The sequence below is a fragment of the Balaenoptera physalus genome (assembly GCF_965194825.1).
Source record: "Balaenoptera physalus genome assembly, chromosome: 1".
NCBI classification, from domain to species: domain Eukaryota; kingdom Metazoa; phylum Chordata; class Mammalia; order Artiodactyla; family Balaenopteridae; genus Balaenoptera; species Balaenoptera physalus.
This window is the reverse complement of record NC_138882.1, coordinates 124,818,952-124,838,879: the sequence shown is the minus strand read 5'-3', so window position 1 is coordinate 124,838,879 and position 19,928 is coordinate 124,818,952. Positions and strand designations below refer to the sequence as shown.

Genomic DNA, 19,928 nt, shown 5'->3' with positions numbered 1-19,928 from the left:
CATTAATAAATATTTTAAAAATGCAGGACCACTTTCCTTAGCTCTACAGAATGGAAGTTTAGATGATAAAAGGGGATTTCATTACACAGTTTTAAAAAAGGCTTGATTTAACATTCAACTCAGTTTCCCTCTGTCATCTGTGAAGATGATTGTAACCTTGTATCCTTGAGCATAACTTCTTTTTATCCCCCCAGTTTATTTGATTACTTTGTTTGAGCAAATTTACTTAGGAACTTAACTATTCACGTTTTAAGGTAACCTACTATGTGTATAAAAATTTATTGTAAATTTGGACTCAAAGAAGACAGGGGTTCTAGTGCCTAGAGTACTGCATTCATTCCTTGGTCATTTGGAATTGTTAGTGCATGAAAAAGTTATTTGGAAGCTAAAGGGTACTTTTTCCTCCACCCCTTAAATAGATGTGTCTCCTTAGTGTTGTATTATTGGCTTTCATGATACAAAACTGCTTCCAAATTGACAGAATTCTCTGAGAATCAGGTACAGCTGATTGAAACAGAATTGGATGTCTGATATTTATTTTCTAATAACTGTTTATTTACAAGCAGCAGTAGTCAGGCTAACCATTCATCATTATTTCATTCATTCAAAAACAACTACTGAATTCCTGTTATGTGCCAGGCATATAGTCACCTCCAATAAAAATGTATAGGTTGACAGTGACCTTTTTTCTTTATTTTCCTTTTCTTTTTTGCCCTCTGTGGTAATGTTTCTAAATTTAAAAAATTTGTGTACTTGAAGAGAATAAAATTTACTTATTGACATATGATTTTTTTTTTTGGTAATTGAGGCTCAAGAATGAGTATCATTTCTAGTCCATTAGTTAGAGAATGGGTTTATAACATCAACTGTAGATGTTCTATTCAGTTAGAAGATATAGTTCCCCATGTGGATGTGGTTTAAACTTCCACAGTACCCCTGTGAATGTTCTGTTTATATTTGGCACTTTGGAAAGGGATATCATTACATGTTTCCCTAGTACCTTGAAAACATTTATTTCATCTCCAAAAAGTAAGCAGTTTTAACTAAGACAGAAGGTAACTCAGGAAAGAAACAGACCTGTTATTGCTAGTATTTTATAATTGAATTTAAAAAATAACAGATGCCACTAAGAGACTGAAATTATTGATGCAGTCTTTACTGAACAGACATTCTCAATAAAGAATTGGACTAATTGTAGAGGATGACTCCAAATTTCAGCAAACATTAATTTTTAGTTTCTGTCATGATATACTAAGCTTTTCTGTTGAATGCTGGAGTATTTGTTCAAGTTGGTAGATTTTGCATTTTTAATCTTCCTTAGAACTGTGGTGAATAATGGCCCCTGGCAGGAGATAATGAAATTTTCTTAATTTATATTTTCAAGCAGAAGCTTCAATTGAAAATGGCATCCTATGGCCTGGAGACATAGCTCTAGTGCAAGTTTCAGGGGAGATGCAATAATAATGCAGTGCCACCAAGATGAGGAAAGATGGGACAGTGAAGAAGTAATTTAAGGAAGAAAAAAAGAGTGTACCAAAGCTTTATTATAGCATATCTAATGATCTGTTGAAGATTCCCAGTGGTTTTTGGAGCATGACTGGAGAAACTAATGTTATCTTGCCAAAACAGAAGCCCCTGCTTAATCAGCAGAACAAGACTATTGATTAAAACACCTCTCACAATAGATTACACATGGAATCTCATCTCCATACTTTGCACTTGGTAAAGTGTAATAATGAGCGTAAGATAATCAAAAGAAGAGTAAAAGCAATTTGTTGGGCATTGTACAATTCAAAATTAGAGTTGGAAAGGAAACAAATTTGCATGAATACTTCAGCCTGTTTTTAAAGCTGTACATAGGAAATCATATGGGAAATATAGGGAATACTCTGGAAGAACAAAAGATGTTTTGCCCCTTTAAGATTTGCAAATCTATGTCCATCTTATATAAAGGAGTAATACTCTTATTACTGATATTTTTGTTGTTGTTGGTAATCCATATTTGTTAAGGGATTGTGTGAAGAGTTTGCCTGCATTATCTTATTTAACCTTAACGACAAACTTCTAAAGAGGGTATTATGGTTTACAGATGAGAAAGCTAAGGTTGAAAGGTTTAATATGTTGCTTATGGACTCACAGTTAAGTAAGCAGCAGGGCTGGAACTAAAACCCCAATTCTTTTTTATTCTAAAGCCTCTGCTTTTAAACACTCATCTCCCCAGTTAGCAAATAATTTTGCTTCTGAACAGAGTCAAACGATATGCTATGCTGGTGATTTTCATACAGCGTATTCTCAGCTTATAATGTGTGCATTGTTCCTTCTTTCATTTACAGTTTTAAAAGATTAAGGAAAAGCAGCATATTAATAGTTTGTTTGCATTATTAATATTTCATTAGTGATGAAGCACTACAGTCCCCTAAATAAAAAGATAATGTTTCTTCAAATTCTGCTGTTTAATCTGTGCATGATAATTTATACGTAATTTCCATATACTAGTATGTAAATTAATGATAATATACATTTATAAAATGCATTTTTATCAATTAAACATTTTTCTTGGCAATATTTATCTTAATTTCAAAAAATATTGTGGATGTCTTAAAATTTAATGTTGAAACCTGAGAACATTGACTACATCTAGAAGATAAAATAGACTTATAATACTTTTAACTTCTTACCATCTACTGATTGTGATGGTTAAGAGATTCATTAGATATTCCTTAAAGTATCTTTCTCTTACATACTGTGCACAAACCTAGACAATGTCACTGACTTTAAATATCGTACTCTAAGTTTTGCTAATAAGCAAATATATTGGTATTTCCTTATGCATGGGAAGTAAATTAATAAACTATTAATCTCCAAAATTTTTTGTTTTATTTTCTTCAACTTTTGAGATGTACATTTAGCTTTATTTTTGAATAGAATTTTTTTTTTCCCATTTAAAGTAGAAAGACTTACAGGAATGAGTTTTTAAATAATTTTTTAAATTCAAATTTTTTTTTGCTCCATTTAAAGCAGCTCTATGGCCTATAAAGCAGGATTTAGGATTTTCTGTGTTATGGTTGATGGGTTTTATGATTAAAATGTAAGTTTTATGAATATTAACATCAGATATAATACTTTTATTCTGGTATTTCAACTTAATGTTACCAAGCATTTATTATTGGATTTATTTTAGTTACCTATGGGATTCTCAGAATGAGTGTTGTATTCTATATATATTTTAGATTAGAAAATTAGAGGAAGAAATATGTAAATATAGAAAGTTGCAACCTAAAATAATGTATAGAAATAACATATAGGTGATTTTTTTAATAGTGCTTTTAAACCAACGATGTAAAATAATGTTTAGCCTTTTATCTACACATGCCAACTTGGAAATTTTTGGAAATGTGGTTAGAATATTAAAAATGGGGCTTCCCTGGTGGCGCAGTGGTTGAGAGTCTGCCTGCCAATGCAGGGGAAACGGGTTCGAGCCCTGGTCTGGGAAGATCCCACATGCCGCGGAGCGGCTGGGCCCGTGCGCCACAACTACTGAGCCTGCGCGTCTGGAGCCTGTGCTCCGCAGCGGGAGAGGCTGCGATAGTGAGAGGCCCGCGCACCGCGATGAAGAGTGGCCCCCGCTTGCCGCAACTGGAGAAAGCCCTCGCACAGAGGCGAAGACCCAACACAGCCATAAATAAATAAAATTTAAAAAAAAAAAAAAAAAAAAAAAAAAAAAAAAAAAAAAAAAAGAATATTAAAAATGATCATACACTTAGACCTGAGACTGAGTGCGTATGTAGTTTTACATTAACTTAGTAGGTGGTATTAAATCATACATTATATCCCAGAAATTGCTTAGAAGTAAATTTTTGCAAGGGCTGCCTTTATGCCCCGTGAGTTCTTTCTAAAAACAATTGTATAGTATAATGTTTTCCTATAGTTGAGCCACTTTATTAAAATGTATTTGAATAAATAAGTCAAAGGTTGACTATAGAAAAATTTGCAATGATTATAGTGGATCTTGTTTTGGTTTGTTATTTTTAATGATACCTTCCTTCTAGGGAACACAGTATATTTTTACAGATTGCCAAAATTTTATTTCCAGATTTGTTTAGTGTTAGATATTTTCATTAGCTAGGAAAAGATTATACTTTCCTTCTGTTGTTGAAAATGGGCTTACATGTGATGTATACATGTACTTAGAAATTGTACTTATTTAGACCCCTCAGGTTAGGAATTTATAAATAACTAGCCTGCTGGCTCAACATTAGAGCAACTAAAACCCTTGATTCTTATGATTAAAATTAGCAAGAGAAGATATGTTAACATTGTAAGCTGTATTATGTACTTGCTGCATAAATCATAGTCATCACTAAATGCTTTTCTATTTAACTTGTATTTTATTAAGCTTTATAGAGTAAAAGCATGTGTTCTCATATATAATTTATTCTTTACTAAAGTACCTAAACCTGTCTCTAACCCAGTGGTCCTCATAAATCAGAATCATCAGCAGCGCTAGTTAAAACACAGATTGCTGGGTACTAGCCTCCAGAGTTTCTGAGGCTGTTGGTCTTGGGTGGGACCTGAGAATGAATTTCTAACAAGTTCCTAGTTGATGCTGGGGCTGCTGGCCCGAGGACCACATTTTGAGAACCAGTGCTTTAACTATCCTCACTCATCTGTGCAGCCTTACAAACACCAAATAAAATAAAATCAATTATTTAGAAGTTGAAATGTTTCTTTATAATGAACAGTAATTGCATTTCCTTCAAGTCATAATTAAAGGTCCACCTATTTAAAAAACCCTATTTATCCTCTTCTGCCTTGTTCTCATTTATACTGAATTTTTATGTTTCACATTTAGGAAAAGTATAAATTTTTAACATCATGAATCCACATGGTATTACTAAAATATACTGATACTTTAATTGTTAATGTAACCATACCTTAACTGATAAATCTTTTTTTCTGGAGGAAGAGAGAGAAACTCATGAGGGGAACTGCGCTTAGGGCTTAGAATGCAAACAACTGAATGCCTTTCCTTTCTTGGCTTAGTTGTGACTTTTTATTTTCATTAGAGTGAAAACTTGAAGCTGAGAGGTTGGTGGGAATTTACTTTGCTTCTGTGGCTAATTGCTTTCTCTTTCCCTATCATCTTGAATGATAGCAGTTTACAGTTTTACAGCCTTACCAGCAGTGTATTGGTTAAGGAAGTTTCAGATTTTTCTTAGTACTAACAGCTCACATTGTGTATTTCCTTTTCCCTAGTTTCCTCACACTTTCTGTATTTGGAAACTTAAGGCTACTTGCATAAAGGAATTTACATAGTCTGTATTTTTAATAATTTCCATCATTTGGACCTCTAAAATTTTAGGTTTTCTTATCCATGAATCAAGATACTAGTATGCAAATCTGATATTCTCATACCTTTGTGTTCCTCTTCTTGCTGACCCTTTACTGTTTTAGCACCCAAATTCCTTTTTTCCTCAAGATTAATTTCTTGCATTTCTGATATATAAAATGAACCTTTTTGACATCTTGAGAGGCCATGAATTCTAGAAATCTTTATAATTGTATTTGCAGGAACTCCATTAAGTTTCTTTACCTTCAATTTTACTTAAGCACACAGACCTAAAATTAATACTTTTTGCTGTCTTAGAGTGAATGCATTGTACAATGTGATTATTAAAAGAAATTTTAAAAATTACGTGGTTGATATAAATTATTATAATTGCTTTTGACATTAATTTGAACTTGTAATTGTGGTCAGGTGACTAATGCAGAGTTGTTCAGAAAAAGAGTAAATATGAGCAGTTATTTTTCATTTTATGGTGTTTGTCTTCTTTTAAACAAAATATAATGAAAACAGGACTACTTATCCCTTGTATACTTCCTGCCAACATACTGTGACATTGACTAAAAGATATTTCAAATCCAATTTTAAAGTCGTATTTATTTATCTGCTCTTACAGTGGGAAGAAACCTGGAAAATCGTCAGTATGTTCTTTAGTTTTGAAAAAATGATATAAATTTCCAAATCTTTTGAGCAACTTCCTTCTTCACCTTGGTCCAAAGTCCTTCGTGCTCTTGGTCTATTTCAACCTTGAGTACACTCCCCTTTCTCTCTCACCTGTTCCTGGTTTAGTGGGGAGGGAGGCTCCAATGGGAAGGGAAGGGTGATGAAGTATATGAAAAGTTTACTCACGAGTGGAATTGTTTTTTTTGTTTGTTTTGTTTTTTTCCACAGCTGGAATTGTTGTTTTATGGGATTTCTACCATGAATATATTTTGAATAAATATTAAAACCATTTACAACATGGCAGAGCTTCATTGGTGGCTATAAAATATATATAGAAGGAGTGTATGAAAGGGATATCTAACTCATAGGAGTTTAGATTTCTTTGTTTCTGAGAAGTGTGAGGGTGAGATAAAGGGACGATCTTTGTAGGCATGAATAAGTACAAGCAAGGAAATTAAAGTTTTTAATTTTTGATGGGGACCAGGTTAGTAGCTGAGAATTCCTGAGATCAAGAAACTTTAAAAAGAAGCAATGAACTCTTGTTACTGTAAGATTTAAGAAGAAAATGAAACATTAGTTCAAACAATAGACGTTGGTCTGCTGAGAAATCTTAAATCCATTTGCTGTTTAAAATTTTAGGATATAAAATTTGTTCCACTATTCATGTTAATAATTCATTTACACTAAATGGAGAACCATTGGCAAATTTTTATAAATGATTGAACCCATTTAAGAGAAATACGGAATAAGGGGGGTAAAACATGATGTTGCATAAGAATGTGACACTGCATTGTTTACATTATTCGTGCTTTTGAAAATTATTTTATATGGTATGTTTAAAAAAATATGGCATTAAGGTATTACAGATTATGATAAAAGTTATCATTAGTTTCATATTTGTACAAACAATTTTAGTTATAATTTATTTAATATTTAAAATGTCCATTTGAAGTTCATTTATTATACCTTGACCTATAAAATTTACCTGTTTGATCCTATAGAAGTTTTCAGGTCTTGCTGCTCTACAGGGAAGAATCAACCTGGTTTGAGTTGAAGTGGCTCTAAGGTGCATGACTTTACATACCTACCCCTCTCTAACACAGTTCTCCTTCCACCCTCCGTGAATTAGTTGTGCTAAAAACTGGGCTACTTTTTCATTCTTTATTTGCCATGCTATAGTCTAGTTATTTAATATACTATAGAATGCCTGGTATTCAAATTATCAAGTAAATTTTGTTAAAATGCTCTTGCTCTGCTTGCTTTGTCTTCCTAATTTATATACCAGCGGAAAATACAATAATAACCCTGAAAATATTACATCCCATTGGGCTGTAATCAAGTTAAATATAAAGGAAATGGTTCTTGCCTTTATATAGCTTATAACAGGATCATTTGGACAAATTCATAGAACTCAAATAAATATCATCTTGCCTGGAATTCTAACTTAATTCTAATAATCTCAATGACAATGAATTAATGACAACACAAAAATAAGAAAATACTTCCAATAGGAATAAATAGGACATTCTAGGCATCATGTTAGTGACATTCTTTTTAATGTTGTATTTCAGGGAGTACTCATTTAGAAAAACCGAATTCATAGTCATATCATGTTGATAGTATAAGCATATTGCTCTATGAAAATAGTAAGTGTAACACAATGCTTAGACACTCAGTATTATGTACCACGCACTATGCTAAATGCTTTAAATTCATTCTGTCATTTATGCAGGCCATAGCATGGAAGGTGTGATCTATTAGCTTGGTATCTGGTATTCAAGAGTGTATAAGTACCTGTAATAGAACACTTAACACAAAACGGGATTTAGAGGATAAGCTTAAAACCTGGCTCTTCCTTTGTTTCAGTATGTTGTCAAAATTTACTTTCAAGCTATTCAGTTTATGACTCTGTTTTGTTCAGTTCCATTCTTGTTCAGTACCATTTTAAAGTCAATTTTAATTCTTAAATATTATGGTGAGTATCCAGGTAAGTTTCTTTTTTTTCAGTACCTGTTGAACATGTCAAAAATTCCAATTAAAATGTATACTAAAAGAATAGAGAACTGTTAGTGATTTTCTTTTTATTTCCAGTTAAAATTCAGTGTGACCCATGATACAGAAATATCACAACATAAAGAAAATAGGACTTTTGTAACTCTTTACAGCAACCTAATATCAGTTGAATTTTTAAATTTATGGTACTAGTTGCTTGAAGAAAATATGGATCAGTTCTCTATTATATTTCTTTAGTAAAAATAAACAAATACATTATTGTTACACAAGTTTGATTTGTTTTGTTTTCCAGGTGCAACAATCGAACACAGTGTATAGTAGTTACTGGGTCAGATGTATTTCCTGATCCATGTCCTGGCACATACAAATATCTTGAGGTCCAATATGAATGTGTCCCTTACAGTAAGTATGAAGCTTGTATTTTTCACTTTCTACAGCATTCCTCGTTGATGCTGAAAGAGGACACATGTGAAAGAAGCATATGTTTATGGCCTACAAAACTATTATGCATGCAGAGCACTAACAGACTCGGGCCTCCAATTAGTTTCATGAAATGTGGACGGAAGCCATAGTGTGATGCTGGCCAAGTGTCTGTCTATGTTCTTAAGTGTTTGGCTTTTACGGCTAGTGTTTTTCCAGAAAACAAACTGGAATTAGCTATTCAATAGGGCAGATAGAAATCTGTACTTTTGCCCAAGACCAGTTGCTGACAAATTGGTTTGGCTCACAGTTTTCTAAAGAAGGAATTGACTTCGGTTTTAATCGTGAGCTACTTGAATGGCTACCTGCTGTTGTGGTAACTTTAATGCCTGGTGAAAGCTGCCATTGCAGGAACTGAGGCAAGTGCTTTCCTTTTTGTCCCTTGTCCTTAAGATAGTACTCCTTTACCAGATTCAGTGACTAAATCTTAACACTAAATAAAACAAACGTAACAAAGCCTTGCACATATTTTTAATTTTGCAACATCCATTTTTAGTATTATCCTTTAGAGGAATATTTAAAATTCAGTTGGGAACTTCATAAGTAGGCTTCCGCTAATACTGTAATTCTATGTAGCTTTCCTCCTAATCTCAGAATTCATACTTACGAATTGGATTCTGTATTTTCAACAGGAAAAAAAACATTTTAGGCAATTAAAAAGATTAAGTATATTACTTAATTTTCATCAGGTAATTTGTTTGGTTTTGTTCTTGACTTCTTTACTTCTTAAATTGGATAAACGTGTCATGCTACCTTAATTCATAGGAATTTGAATTAAAAATTCTTTAGCAGCAATTTTATGATTTGCTTTAGAGGACTTCCCTCCTTAAAAAAAGATGGACTCAAATTAATAATGAAATTGCTTTTTCCAGAAGCTCAAAAACCAGATCACTAGTTCTGCTAGATTCATATGTTCAAACTATCAATATTTCTGAAACCAAAGGGCTGATTTTACATAGATATACTATGCCCAGTATGGTTGTAATACATACTTACACATCCTGTGAAGGCACTGTGTCTCTCTTCTCTGCCCGCAGTTTTGATAAATTGGCTTTTTGTGGGGTATCAGTTAAAGGCCAAACACAGATTATCTTTTCATCCCTGCTCTGTGTTGTGTTACTGTGAAATGGAGGCTTTTTATGTTTTCAGTATTTTCTATACCATTTGTAGGATTGGAAGCCTACTGAGTGTGCACTGATCTTTATATCGTTTCTCCTGTGTGTAGTGTTGGTGGCTTACATAATCATTCTCCTGTGCCACTGGAGGAACATTGTATTCTTTTGAGCTAACCAAAGTTTTGTTCCACAAAGTCACTTTGAGTTGAATTTAGTATGGTTTCTGTCCTCAAATTAGAAAAGGAATACAGCATCCATTCCCAAACAGTGGAATCAGTCAGAGCTGCCAAGAATTATGTCTTTCTGGAGCCAGTTCCTGTAATCTAGTCTATAGATCAAGAACAGTGTTAAGAAAATATTATTTTCAGACTCCTAAGTTATTTCTTGCGCTGTTCAAGAAAGGAAAATGTGGATATCTTCTGGAACATCTAACTTTCAAAATTTACTTTTTCAGTTCTCCAGAAGTAATGTACATTGTGTAATAAACTTGCAAATAGCTATACTCAGAGAAGTATTTGTTCTTTTTAGTTTTTGTCCTTAAAAAAAAACCCGGTAATTAATTTGCTGTTACCTTTCTAGATGTTTGCACGAGACAGAAATAAGTCTATGGCTTTTTTAAACTACTCCTTGCTAAAGAGTAGAAGTAATTATAATTCCTATATACTGTACAGTAGTGACACACTATAAATTGCATGATTTTCACTAATATTAAAATTAATGGAAAGGATCTTTTTAGATTGTTCTGATCTTATTTAGGACTGTGTATCTTCTCAATCTCTTTTCCCCATTATCCTCTCCTTTTGTTTCTTTATGCTTCTGTCCTTTATAACCATCTCTTATACTTGTTTTTATTTTAAGAGTCTAGCTTTCACTTTTCCCTTGTTTTAATAGTATTTTGGTACTTTGTAATGTTTGCATACTCCTTTTACACTTAGTTGATAAAAACTGTCACTGTCAGATAACATTTATTATGTGTCTGTTACCACCTGGCTTTATGCCAGTTTCTATCCAGAGCAAATTCTTCAGGAGCATATCCATCCCAAACTGTTTCCACTTATTTAAAAAAAAATTTAGAAATTTTCCAGGATCTCTGAAAATTTTATAATAAATTTACTCAACAGAGTCCATTATAAATGCTGTTGTTTTTTAACTTTGTATGTTTATAGACAGGCACATATATTATATTTGATTAGTAATTGAATGAATGTGTGTTTAAAAGAAGTCATAAGGATCTTGTAGGATAAAGGAGAGTAATCAGATCAGAATTTCCATATCCTACAGGTGTGATTTGGTTTGATTTTTGTACCCTCTTATCTCAAATTATCATTAAGTTATTAAAGTTATACCATAAATTCAGCTATGTTTTATTTTATGAGAAAAAAACACTTTTACTATTGATTGAATCATTGTTAATGAATAAACATAAGATTATTCAAAATGAAATAGTGTGTCACTTCAGATACAGAGTATGTATGTAGGCTTTAGTTTGTTTGGGTCGATTTCTTGTCTTGCATAACCGTGTCCTTCACTGATGTTAGTGGGTCACGTATTTATGTTTGTTCTATAGCATAGTAAATGTATTGTTATGAATTAATTCATACAGTCTCTTAAGACAAGTTGCAATATATATTTGTGATGAAGAATGCTAATTTCATTAATTTGATTGTATTTTTATATTTTTCTCGGTTGAGAGAATTTTGGCTGATTTGACAGATATATATCCTTTGGGTTGTCATAAAAATCATAATGTAAGGTCTTTTGTTTTGAATATCCATATTTTATGCACTTCATCAATCATCAAAAGTTTTATTTAATTTTTTTTTTACTTTTACATTTGAATGTTACTTCTCAGTTTTCATTAGAATTATAAATTATGTACAATATATGTCCATTTTATTTTCTTTAATATAAATATAATAGTTAAATCGTAAATGAAGTCATCCCTATTTAATATTTTGCTCAGTAACTTCACTGTCATTTTAATGTATCAAATAATAAAACCCAGCCATTTTCAATTAATAGAAAACAAAATATATTTTCTACATTCTTTATTGAACTTGTTTTAAGTTCTGTTTTAAATGCGTAACATATTTTAAAATGTATTATTCCCATCTTTGCATTTAATTGATGTATTTCAGTAAAATCATCCTTTCCTAAAAATGAAGAATATAGCTGTGTATAAAGATAGTCTGAGCAGACTCAACACTAATGATTTATTTTATCCTCATTTTCCCACCATGCCCTTCCTTTATTGATTCTAAGCAGGTATAATATTGCTCTTCACTGAGCAGTAATTTTAGGACCAGTGGTTTATAAAAAAGAATTGTTCCACGTCAGTAACACTGAATTTCCTTTTTACTGGATGTAGTCAGGTTTACGCATTAATAGAGCAAGTATGTTTCCTGAAAGTGGTTAAATAGACCAAGTTGGACAGGGGAGGTGGTGTCTTAATGTGGAAGGTTTCCTATGGCAAAAATATTTGTGTGATATGTTTCTCCCTAAGGTATTTCAGGAGGTCAGTATTTAATCTTGATGAATTATCATAATTTTAAAAAATTAATCAAGCTAAGGCATCTTAATGAAATGTGCAACTACAGTATCTTTGAGTAGTCAGTTTGGAGATACAGTATTAGCACACCCTAATGCATTTTAATAAGGGAAGAGGGAGAATCACAGACATTAGTCTGGTCACTTTATGAAATTCAGGCAACATACTTCAAAACCTACATACAAAATCTAAAATAGTAGTTTATGGTTTGTAATTATTAGAATACTATTTACCAGCGAGAATCTTACATAGCATACTTCCTAACTGCATAATCCATTTCTTTAAACTTCTTGGAGGGAGGATTTTTTTCTCCTATACCTCTACTAATCAGGTTTGTTTTATGAAAGCATTTACCTTTTATGGGGTCTGTGGAATCAAGGTATTTGCTTTGAATGCTTGGTATGATTGTTGTTGCATGCTAGCTTGCTTTTGTGTAAATTGATGATGGTAGACAATGTCATAATAAGCTAACCATAATTCTTTCTTCCTTTTTCTCCTTGCCTACTGTGCTTGCTTTTTCCTTGTATGTATTTTGCTTACTTTTTTTTAATAGACTTTATATTACAAGTTTGAGATATGTGATGTAGAGAATTTAATAAGGATTTTATAATATAAAGTATATATAAATGTAAATAAGTAAATTTCCTAATTATTAGTGGGGAAGAAAGGTACTACCTTAGCCTACACTTCAAAATAACTATTGGGGTAAAGGGGGAGGCTTGTATATTCCTGAAAAGGAGGCAGATTCTTTATAGTTAAGATAGATTTTTCTAGAAACAGAAAATTTAATAGAAAAAAATTGAAACGTACTGAGATGCATAATTATATATTTCTTCTTACATAAGTGTCTTTGAAAAATGTAACAATATCAGTATTCATTAGCTTTGACCTGAGCTTCAAAATTGAGTTGTCATGTTTATAAATATATTTCCCTGTTGTTATGCTTACCTAATTTTAGTCAGCTTAATAATGAGTTCGCATGATAAGATAAATGGGAATGATACACCTATGCATGCATCTGTGTCTATAGCCTACCTATTTAAAGTAAAACTTGATAAGAATGCTGAGTGACTTGGGAAAGGCAAGAGTTATGTACACCATGCATTAGTGAAGAGTTTCATTATTTATTCAGGTACACTAAGTGAAGCAACATGCCAACATATTTGTATTGCCTCCTTAATCTACTAAAATGATTGATCCATGTTCTTTTATGTAACTTTAGTATCTTTTCTCCTGCTAGGTTTTCCTGTTGTGTTTCTCTTTATCCAAAGTAGTGCAGCTCTTATTCTTCCTATATTTAGCATCTATTACGAATTCAATCTTAGACTGTCAATTTATTTTAATCTTTTTTCTTTTTTCCTTGCACTTTTTTTTTTCTTCCGATGCTTAAAATAGAAGTGGAGCAAAAAGGTAAATAATGTATACAGTTTGAACCCCAGCTCCCTGTTATGTGCCTTATGGATGTTACCTTCTCCCTTCCCTTCCCCTACAACACTCCTGACATTAATATATAATCAGCAGGATCTCATAAATGCACCTCATAAAGAAGTCGACTGTTTACAGTGAAATTATATGACCGCTAAATCTGGTGACAGGGTAAAATTTCTGAAGTCGGCGAGGGGGAGCTGTCCTTTCTCTGTTTCTTTTCACTCTTTATCTCTTTTTCTGATACCCTTGGATATTTTATTATTAAAGTGTCATCTTGCCTGGCTTCCAGAACCCTCTCCATAGCATGCCATGGTTACAGGGTCTCCTGGTCGTTTCATCAGTCCTTTCCTCGTATTTACTTTTCTCTGCTTCTAATTGCATTTTCCGAATATTTATGTTCCTTCAATTGAAGCACTTTTGTTTTCAGTCTGAGTTCCATAGACGTTCTAAATAAGCCTTCACATTGGGTTTGTTTTATTTGCTTAATTTTGGTGTTCTGCTTTTGGGGGCTTATAAGTGGGCTAAGGAAGGGAGGGTACAAAGTTTGGTCTAAAAGTACTTTGATCACCCTTATGTACAAAGCTCAGAGTTTTAAAGCATAAACTACCGAATTATAAGATAAAAACACATAGCAAAAATGTACATTGTTAGCTCAATCATGAATGATCTTAAACTTAGGTTTGTATTTGTGAAAATAAACCCCAGCCGCTTTGTATGCTGGTACATCAATTATGGTAACTTGAGGAAAGAAAGGTAGTACTCATATTAAGTATAATTTCCGGTAAAATTGAATGCTAATAGAGTGAATTTTTCTCTTTTGGTCTATGATCATTAAAACTTGCGTTTGCCTGTATAGTCTTTTAACTTTGCTTAATTCTTGTCTTTTCTCTGTGACTGTTAGTTTTTGTGTGCCCTGGGACTTTGAAAGCAATTGTGGATTCACCATGTATATATGAAGCTGAACAAAAGGCAGGTGCTTGGTGCAAGGACCCTCTTCAGGCTGCAGATAAAATTTATTTCATGCCCTGGACTCCATATCGTACCGATACTTTAATAGAATATGCTTCTTTAGAAGATTTCCAAAACAGTCGCCAAACAACAACATACAAACTTCCAAATCGAGTAGATGGTACTGGATTTGTGGTATATGATGGTGCTGTCTTCTTTAACAAAGAAAGAACGAGGAATATTGTGAAATTTGACTTGAGGACTAGAATTAAGAGTGGAGAGGCCATAATTAACTATGCTAACTATCATGATACCTCACCATATAGATGGGGAGGAAAAACTGATATTGACCTAGCAGTTGATGAAAATGGCTTATGGGTCATTTATGCCACTGAACAGAACAATGGAATGATAGTTATTAGCCAACTGAATCCATACACTCTTCGCTTTGAAGCAACGTGGGAGACTGTGTATGACAAACGAGCTGCATCAAATGCTTTTATGATCTGTGGAGTCCTTTATGTGGTCAGGTCAGTTTATCAAGACAATGAGAGTGAAACAGGCAAGAATGCAATTGATTATATTTACAATACCCGATTAAACCGAGGAGAATATGTAGATGTTCCCTTCCCCAACCAGTATCAGTATATTGCTGCAGTGGATTACAATCCAAGAGATAACCAACTCTACGTGTGGAACAATAACTTCATTTTACGATATTCTCTGGAGTTTGGTCCACCTGATCCTGCCCAAGGTAAGAATGTTTGCTTGCTAATGCTTATATCTTTTATGAACAGTTTATTTTTAAGACTTCTTAATTTTTTTCCTATTTATTTTCTTTCCCTTTTCATAGTTCAAGGGCAAATGATAATATTGTGGCATTTCAAATTGTCACATACTGTGTACATTTTAGCCTTATATTGGTCCATTTTCTTTTTCTGAATTTCTTCGTTTACATATTGGTTTCAAAAAATTGTAGCATCCTTGGTTAGCTTAGATTTTCATTGCTAAAAATGTAATGCCAACTACAAACCTGTTAGCTTTGTGTGTTTTTTCTACCTGACTTCTGAATTGATTATAATCTACGTGCAGACCTTTTAACTTCTTGGCGCCAGTGGTTAAAGGAAATTTTTGTTAGGAAGTCCCAGGAGAATTGCTAGGCTTGATATACAATGCCAGGCATAAGTATTCTGAAGTTTTGGCCTCTGCTCTCTGGGTAGGAGAAGGAGTCATCCAACATCTTACTAGATCATCGTGTAAAATAACACATTTTTATTTCCCAATAAATTTGTGACCGTTTTAGGTCAGTATTTCTGTGACTTTAACTGTTACACATGGACTAAGCATTAAATGATCCCAAGTGTTGATTTATGAAGACAAATCCGCTAGCATTTTTTGATTTGTGTTCTCTTTAGGTATCTTTATGGAGGATCATTACTTAATAAATCTTTGGAAGTATATTTTAGTTTAGCAAGTTAATTCAGTTCTGCAGTGAACAATTTTTGAGGGTAAATGAAGTTTTGAATATTTCATTAAAACAAGATTACCTCATACTCATGATAAAAGAATGACCTCTTAATATAGTATTATAGAGCTTGCACTTATTATGTCTTTTCTATTTGAGCAATAATATTTGTGTTTTAAAGATCTGAATTATTTCAATTTTCTGAGTTAATTAGAATTTTCACATCATTGAGTTACTTCAAAATTGTAGGAGCCAGAATGTTCCTTGGAGTGACTAAATCAATCTCTTCAACAAGGTGGAACATAAATTAATATCTTTTTCTTCTGTTAAAGCAGTATACATTCACATACTTAAACACAATTACATATACCCACACATAGTTTAGGGTATAATGTTACTAAGTTCTAAATATCGTCATAGGGTTAGGACCTCAAAAGCAGAAGCCTTTTGTAATTGAATTTCTAATTTGAGTTATAGAATACAAAAATATGTGATTTTTCTTCTTAACATAAGGGCAATAATGACATATGACTTAGTATAAGCCCCCTTTTTCTCTAATTCATGTATGTCTAGAATTTGTTGGGTTAAAGTTGTAGCAATGTCCCATTGTTAAACTTTCAACAATGAAATCTGTTAGGACATAAAAATCTTTGTTGATAGTATCTTAGTATTCTTTATTTTTGAATTCAGACCTATCTTTTTTCTCTTGAGGCCAGCAATTTGGGATGGTTCCTATATCTCAGTTGTTTTTCTAAACGCTAGTACTATGCTTCTCCTTTATCCTATAGGTTTGTAAAAGGCAAAAGGTCAGTAATCGACAAAATTTGACACTGTGGAGATACATGTGTTAATCTTTTTTGTAACCTGTATTACCCTCACAGCTGTTAAATTTATCTTGGGTAGCAGTAAATCTCTTTCCCTCCATTAGAAAAAAAAAGAAAATAAATTTTAAAAATGTAAATTCATAATCAGGCAGCACCTAAAGTTGAGTACAGATGCAGCTCAACAAGGAATCATTGCCTCCCTGCTTGTCACAGAGTACTTCATGAAATACAAGATGAGTAATAATGTCATTTTCCACATGTGGCTTATGTTCTAGTAAATAACTTGATCCATTTCAGATGAAAGAATCTTTGATAATTTGGGTGCTTTTTGGAAAAAACAGTTACCAGCTTCGAAAATGAGAAACTTAGCCATATGTGGTAACTGCATTCCTACAGCTGTGTTGTGTTATCCAAAATAGTTAACCATTCTTATATATTCTCAGAAAGTGAAAATTCATATTGACCCCTTATTAAACCCTTAGTGGTAAAAAGTTTTATCTGACCTAAATTTCTTGCTGATGTTTGAATTGTATTATCTTATTCACGTGTTCTTTATAATTTATCTTCAAATGCTTTTGGAGAGACTCCTGTCTCTCTCATCTAAGATATGTGCTGTTATCTAACTGCATGTAGATGGGGCATTGCAGAACTATTGTGGCTCATACACTTAGGTCAAACCAGTAAGCCACTGTCAGCAAGTCTCATGTACTGGCTTTGCTACCATGTATATAGCTGAAGTGTACATTGTGCTGTAAAACGGATAATTTTTCATTGTGGACTGTTCCACACTGTATTAGCTTCAATACTTTTCCCCATTTATAAATCCAAGCCTTTCATTCCTAACAGCACAAGTATATTATTGCTTGGCCTTGATAATGTTTTCAAATACATCTTTCTTTTTTTCTTTACATTTTTAGCTTTTTGTGATCTCTGCATAGCTAATTTGCTCCATTTCCTTGAACTAGGTCTGTTTTTACTTTCTCTATAAAATGGGCTTAGAAAAATCCCATTTCAGTCATATATTAACTCTTTTCTATGTCTTAATCTGAATTGATTTATATATTTACTTTATCTGTCTTCAGATGTGATATCCCAAACATTATTGAAAAATATTGTGTCTTGAGTTTTGACAGTTTCTGAATATCTGTCTTAGAGTAATAATTAAGTATGACACTTAAACAACATGAGGGAAATTTTTTATCAAGAGAGCCAGTTAGGTCTATTACTTAGGAAGTGTTTAGCATAGAATACATATTTCTTAAAACATCTTCCCACTGATAATGGATGCTAATTAGAAGATGATCAGTGTTTTTAGACATCGAATAAGGGTAAATTTAATAAATCTGCAGTTTTGCCTTACCAGGCTACAGACTAACTCTAATTGGACTTCATTCAGTGAATAATGGGTGAGTCTGGGGACTTGGAAGAGGGAAATAACCACCCATATTGTCCTTAAAATCTTTTCACACAGGAAAAAGCTGGTGATAATTAGCAAGTTCTTAGTAAATACTGTCATAGTAAATTGAACCATTCTGTATGTGTTTGTTGAAATTTTCATGGGTACCTATTAAATATGTTTATTAGCATTATTGGCACCGTTTCTAGGTCTCTGTACTCAAATAATAAATGGTAGGTAGAATGTTAAGTCATTAAATCTGTGTGTTCGATATGGCACCTGATAACTGTGGGACAGGCTCCGTAAAGTAGGGTTTAGATTTATGATATAAGTCTATTGTGAGTTGCCATGTTTTCTGTTACCATTTATAGGATATTCTTGAGTTTTGAGCCTTTTGCCACATATGGTTCATTATGAAACTTTTTATTGCTTCAGTATCTTACGTTCCCACATTTTTCTTCTTTTAAAGATTAACGCAGAACACAGTGTCAAATGCTCCAAAATAAGGGCAAATTGCTTTGTAGGGTGCCATACTTTCCCAGAGTCTCTGAAAATCTTTTACCTAGAAAAGTAAGATCATAATATTTAAGGGTATGGACAAGTGAACCTGAACAAATTGCTTAACTTCCTCCATGGCTCAGTCTTCCTCTTTTGTAAAAGGAAGATAATCATAGTGCCTACTTCATGGGGTTGTGGTAAGGATCAAATAAGATGATCCGATGATCCGTGAATGGTGATTAGCTTAGCATCTGGTACATAAATGCTGAATAAGTGTAAGCTTTTATCATCATGGGATGCCCTGTTGCGTCCTGTCTTCTTCACCTAAGGAAAGAAATATTAACTTTTAGAAATAGCTCTTCATTTCTAGCTTCAACATTAGAAAAAAATGCTTTGCTTGAAGTTGTTAAACTTTGGCCTTGCAAAATCTTATAGTTGTCCTCCTAAAGGGTTTCATTTTGCCACGTAAAGTTGACGTTCATGTTTATTTTCATGATACCCCAATATTTCATTGATTTACCTTTGAAGAATGTGTTGCTTCCCTTTAAACTTCTTTTGATGAACAAAAGGTAAAAAGGTATGAAAATTTATTATCAATGACACATGCAAATAGGGTATAGAATGTTGCATGAAATTTTGTGCATTTAATAAAAGTCATTTTATTGCCTACCTTCACTCACTTGTTAGGAATCTTTACTGATGCTCAGTAAACAGATCACTAATTGTAGTATAGTTAATACGTGTTTCAGTGATTAAATATGTACGAATTAGCACAGTGTCAAGGGATACATCAGAAGGTGTAGCACTAAACCATTTTGCTCTGCCCTTTTCTCTTTGCTCCGAATCCCCCCCACCTCACCCTGTCCCCGGCTTTTAGATTTCATTCAGCAGCATTCACTTGACACTTCTGCAAAAGATTGTGATGCTTTTGACAAATGTTAATTGAGAAAGCACTGAAAGCCTGGCTGCATTGTAATCAAAAGAAAATTACGAGGTTTAACAGGATGTCAGGGAAGCGCTTTACAGAAAAAGATAAACAGGTTTGAATAGGTTTCTGCAGCAGCTGGCTAGGCATGATGCTTGGCTAATGTACACAGGCTTCTCTCATATGGCCAGTAACTGATGCCCTGGAAATAATACATAGCTTAAGAAGTTTCTCTTGTGATAGAATGAAAAAAGGGTGTAAAAAGTGTGTCTTGCACTTAC

The 19,928-nt window shown here is 33.0% G+C and overlaps 1 protein-coding gene across 22 annotated transcripts in view; it reads left to right on the top strand.

The window, feature by feature from the left end:
- ADGRL2 (adhesion G protein-coupled receptor L2) overlaps positions 1-19,928 on the top strand; it is a 273,498-nt gene that overhangs the window by 211,820 nt on the left and 41,750 nt on the right. For 13 of the 22 annotated variants that reach the window (XM_082418824.1, XM_082418845.1, XM_082418826.1 and 10 more), the window contains 2 exons: positions 8,313-8,437; positions 14,493-15,293. In XM_082418824.1, coding sequence (XP_082274950.1) covers positions 8,313-8,437; positions 14,493-15,293 — 926 coding nt within the window. The remainder of the gene's footprint in view (positions 1-8,312; positions 8,438-14,492; positions 15,294-19,928) is intronic. The other 9 variants (XM_082418844.1, XM_082418825.1, XM_082418827.1 and 6 more) reach the window with 1 other exon arrangement.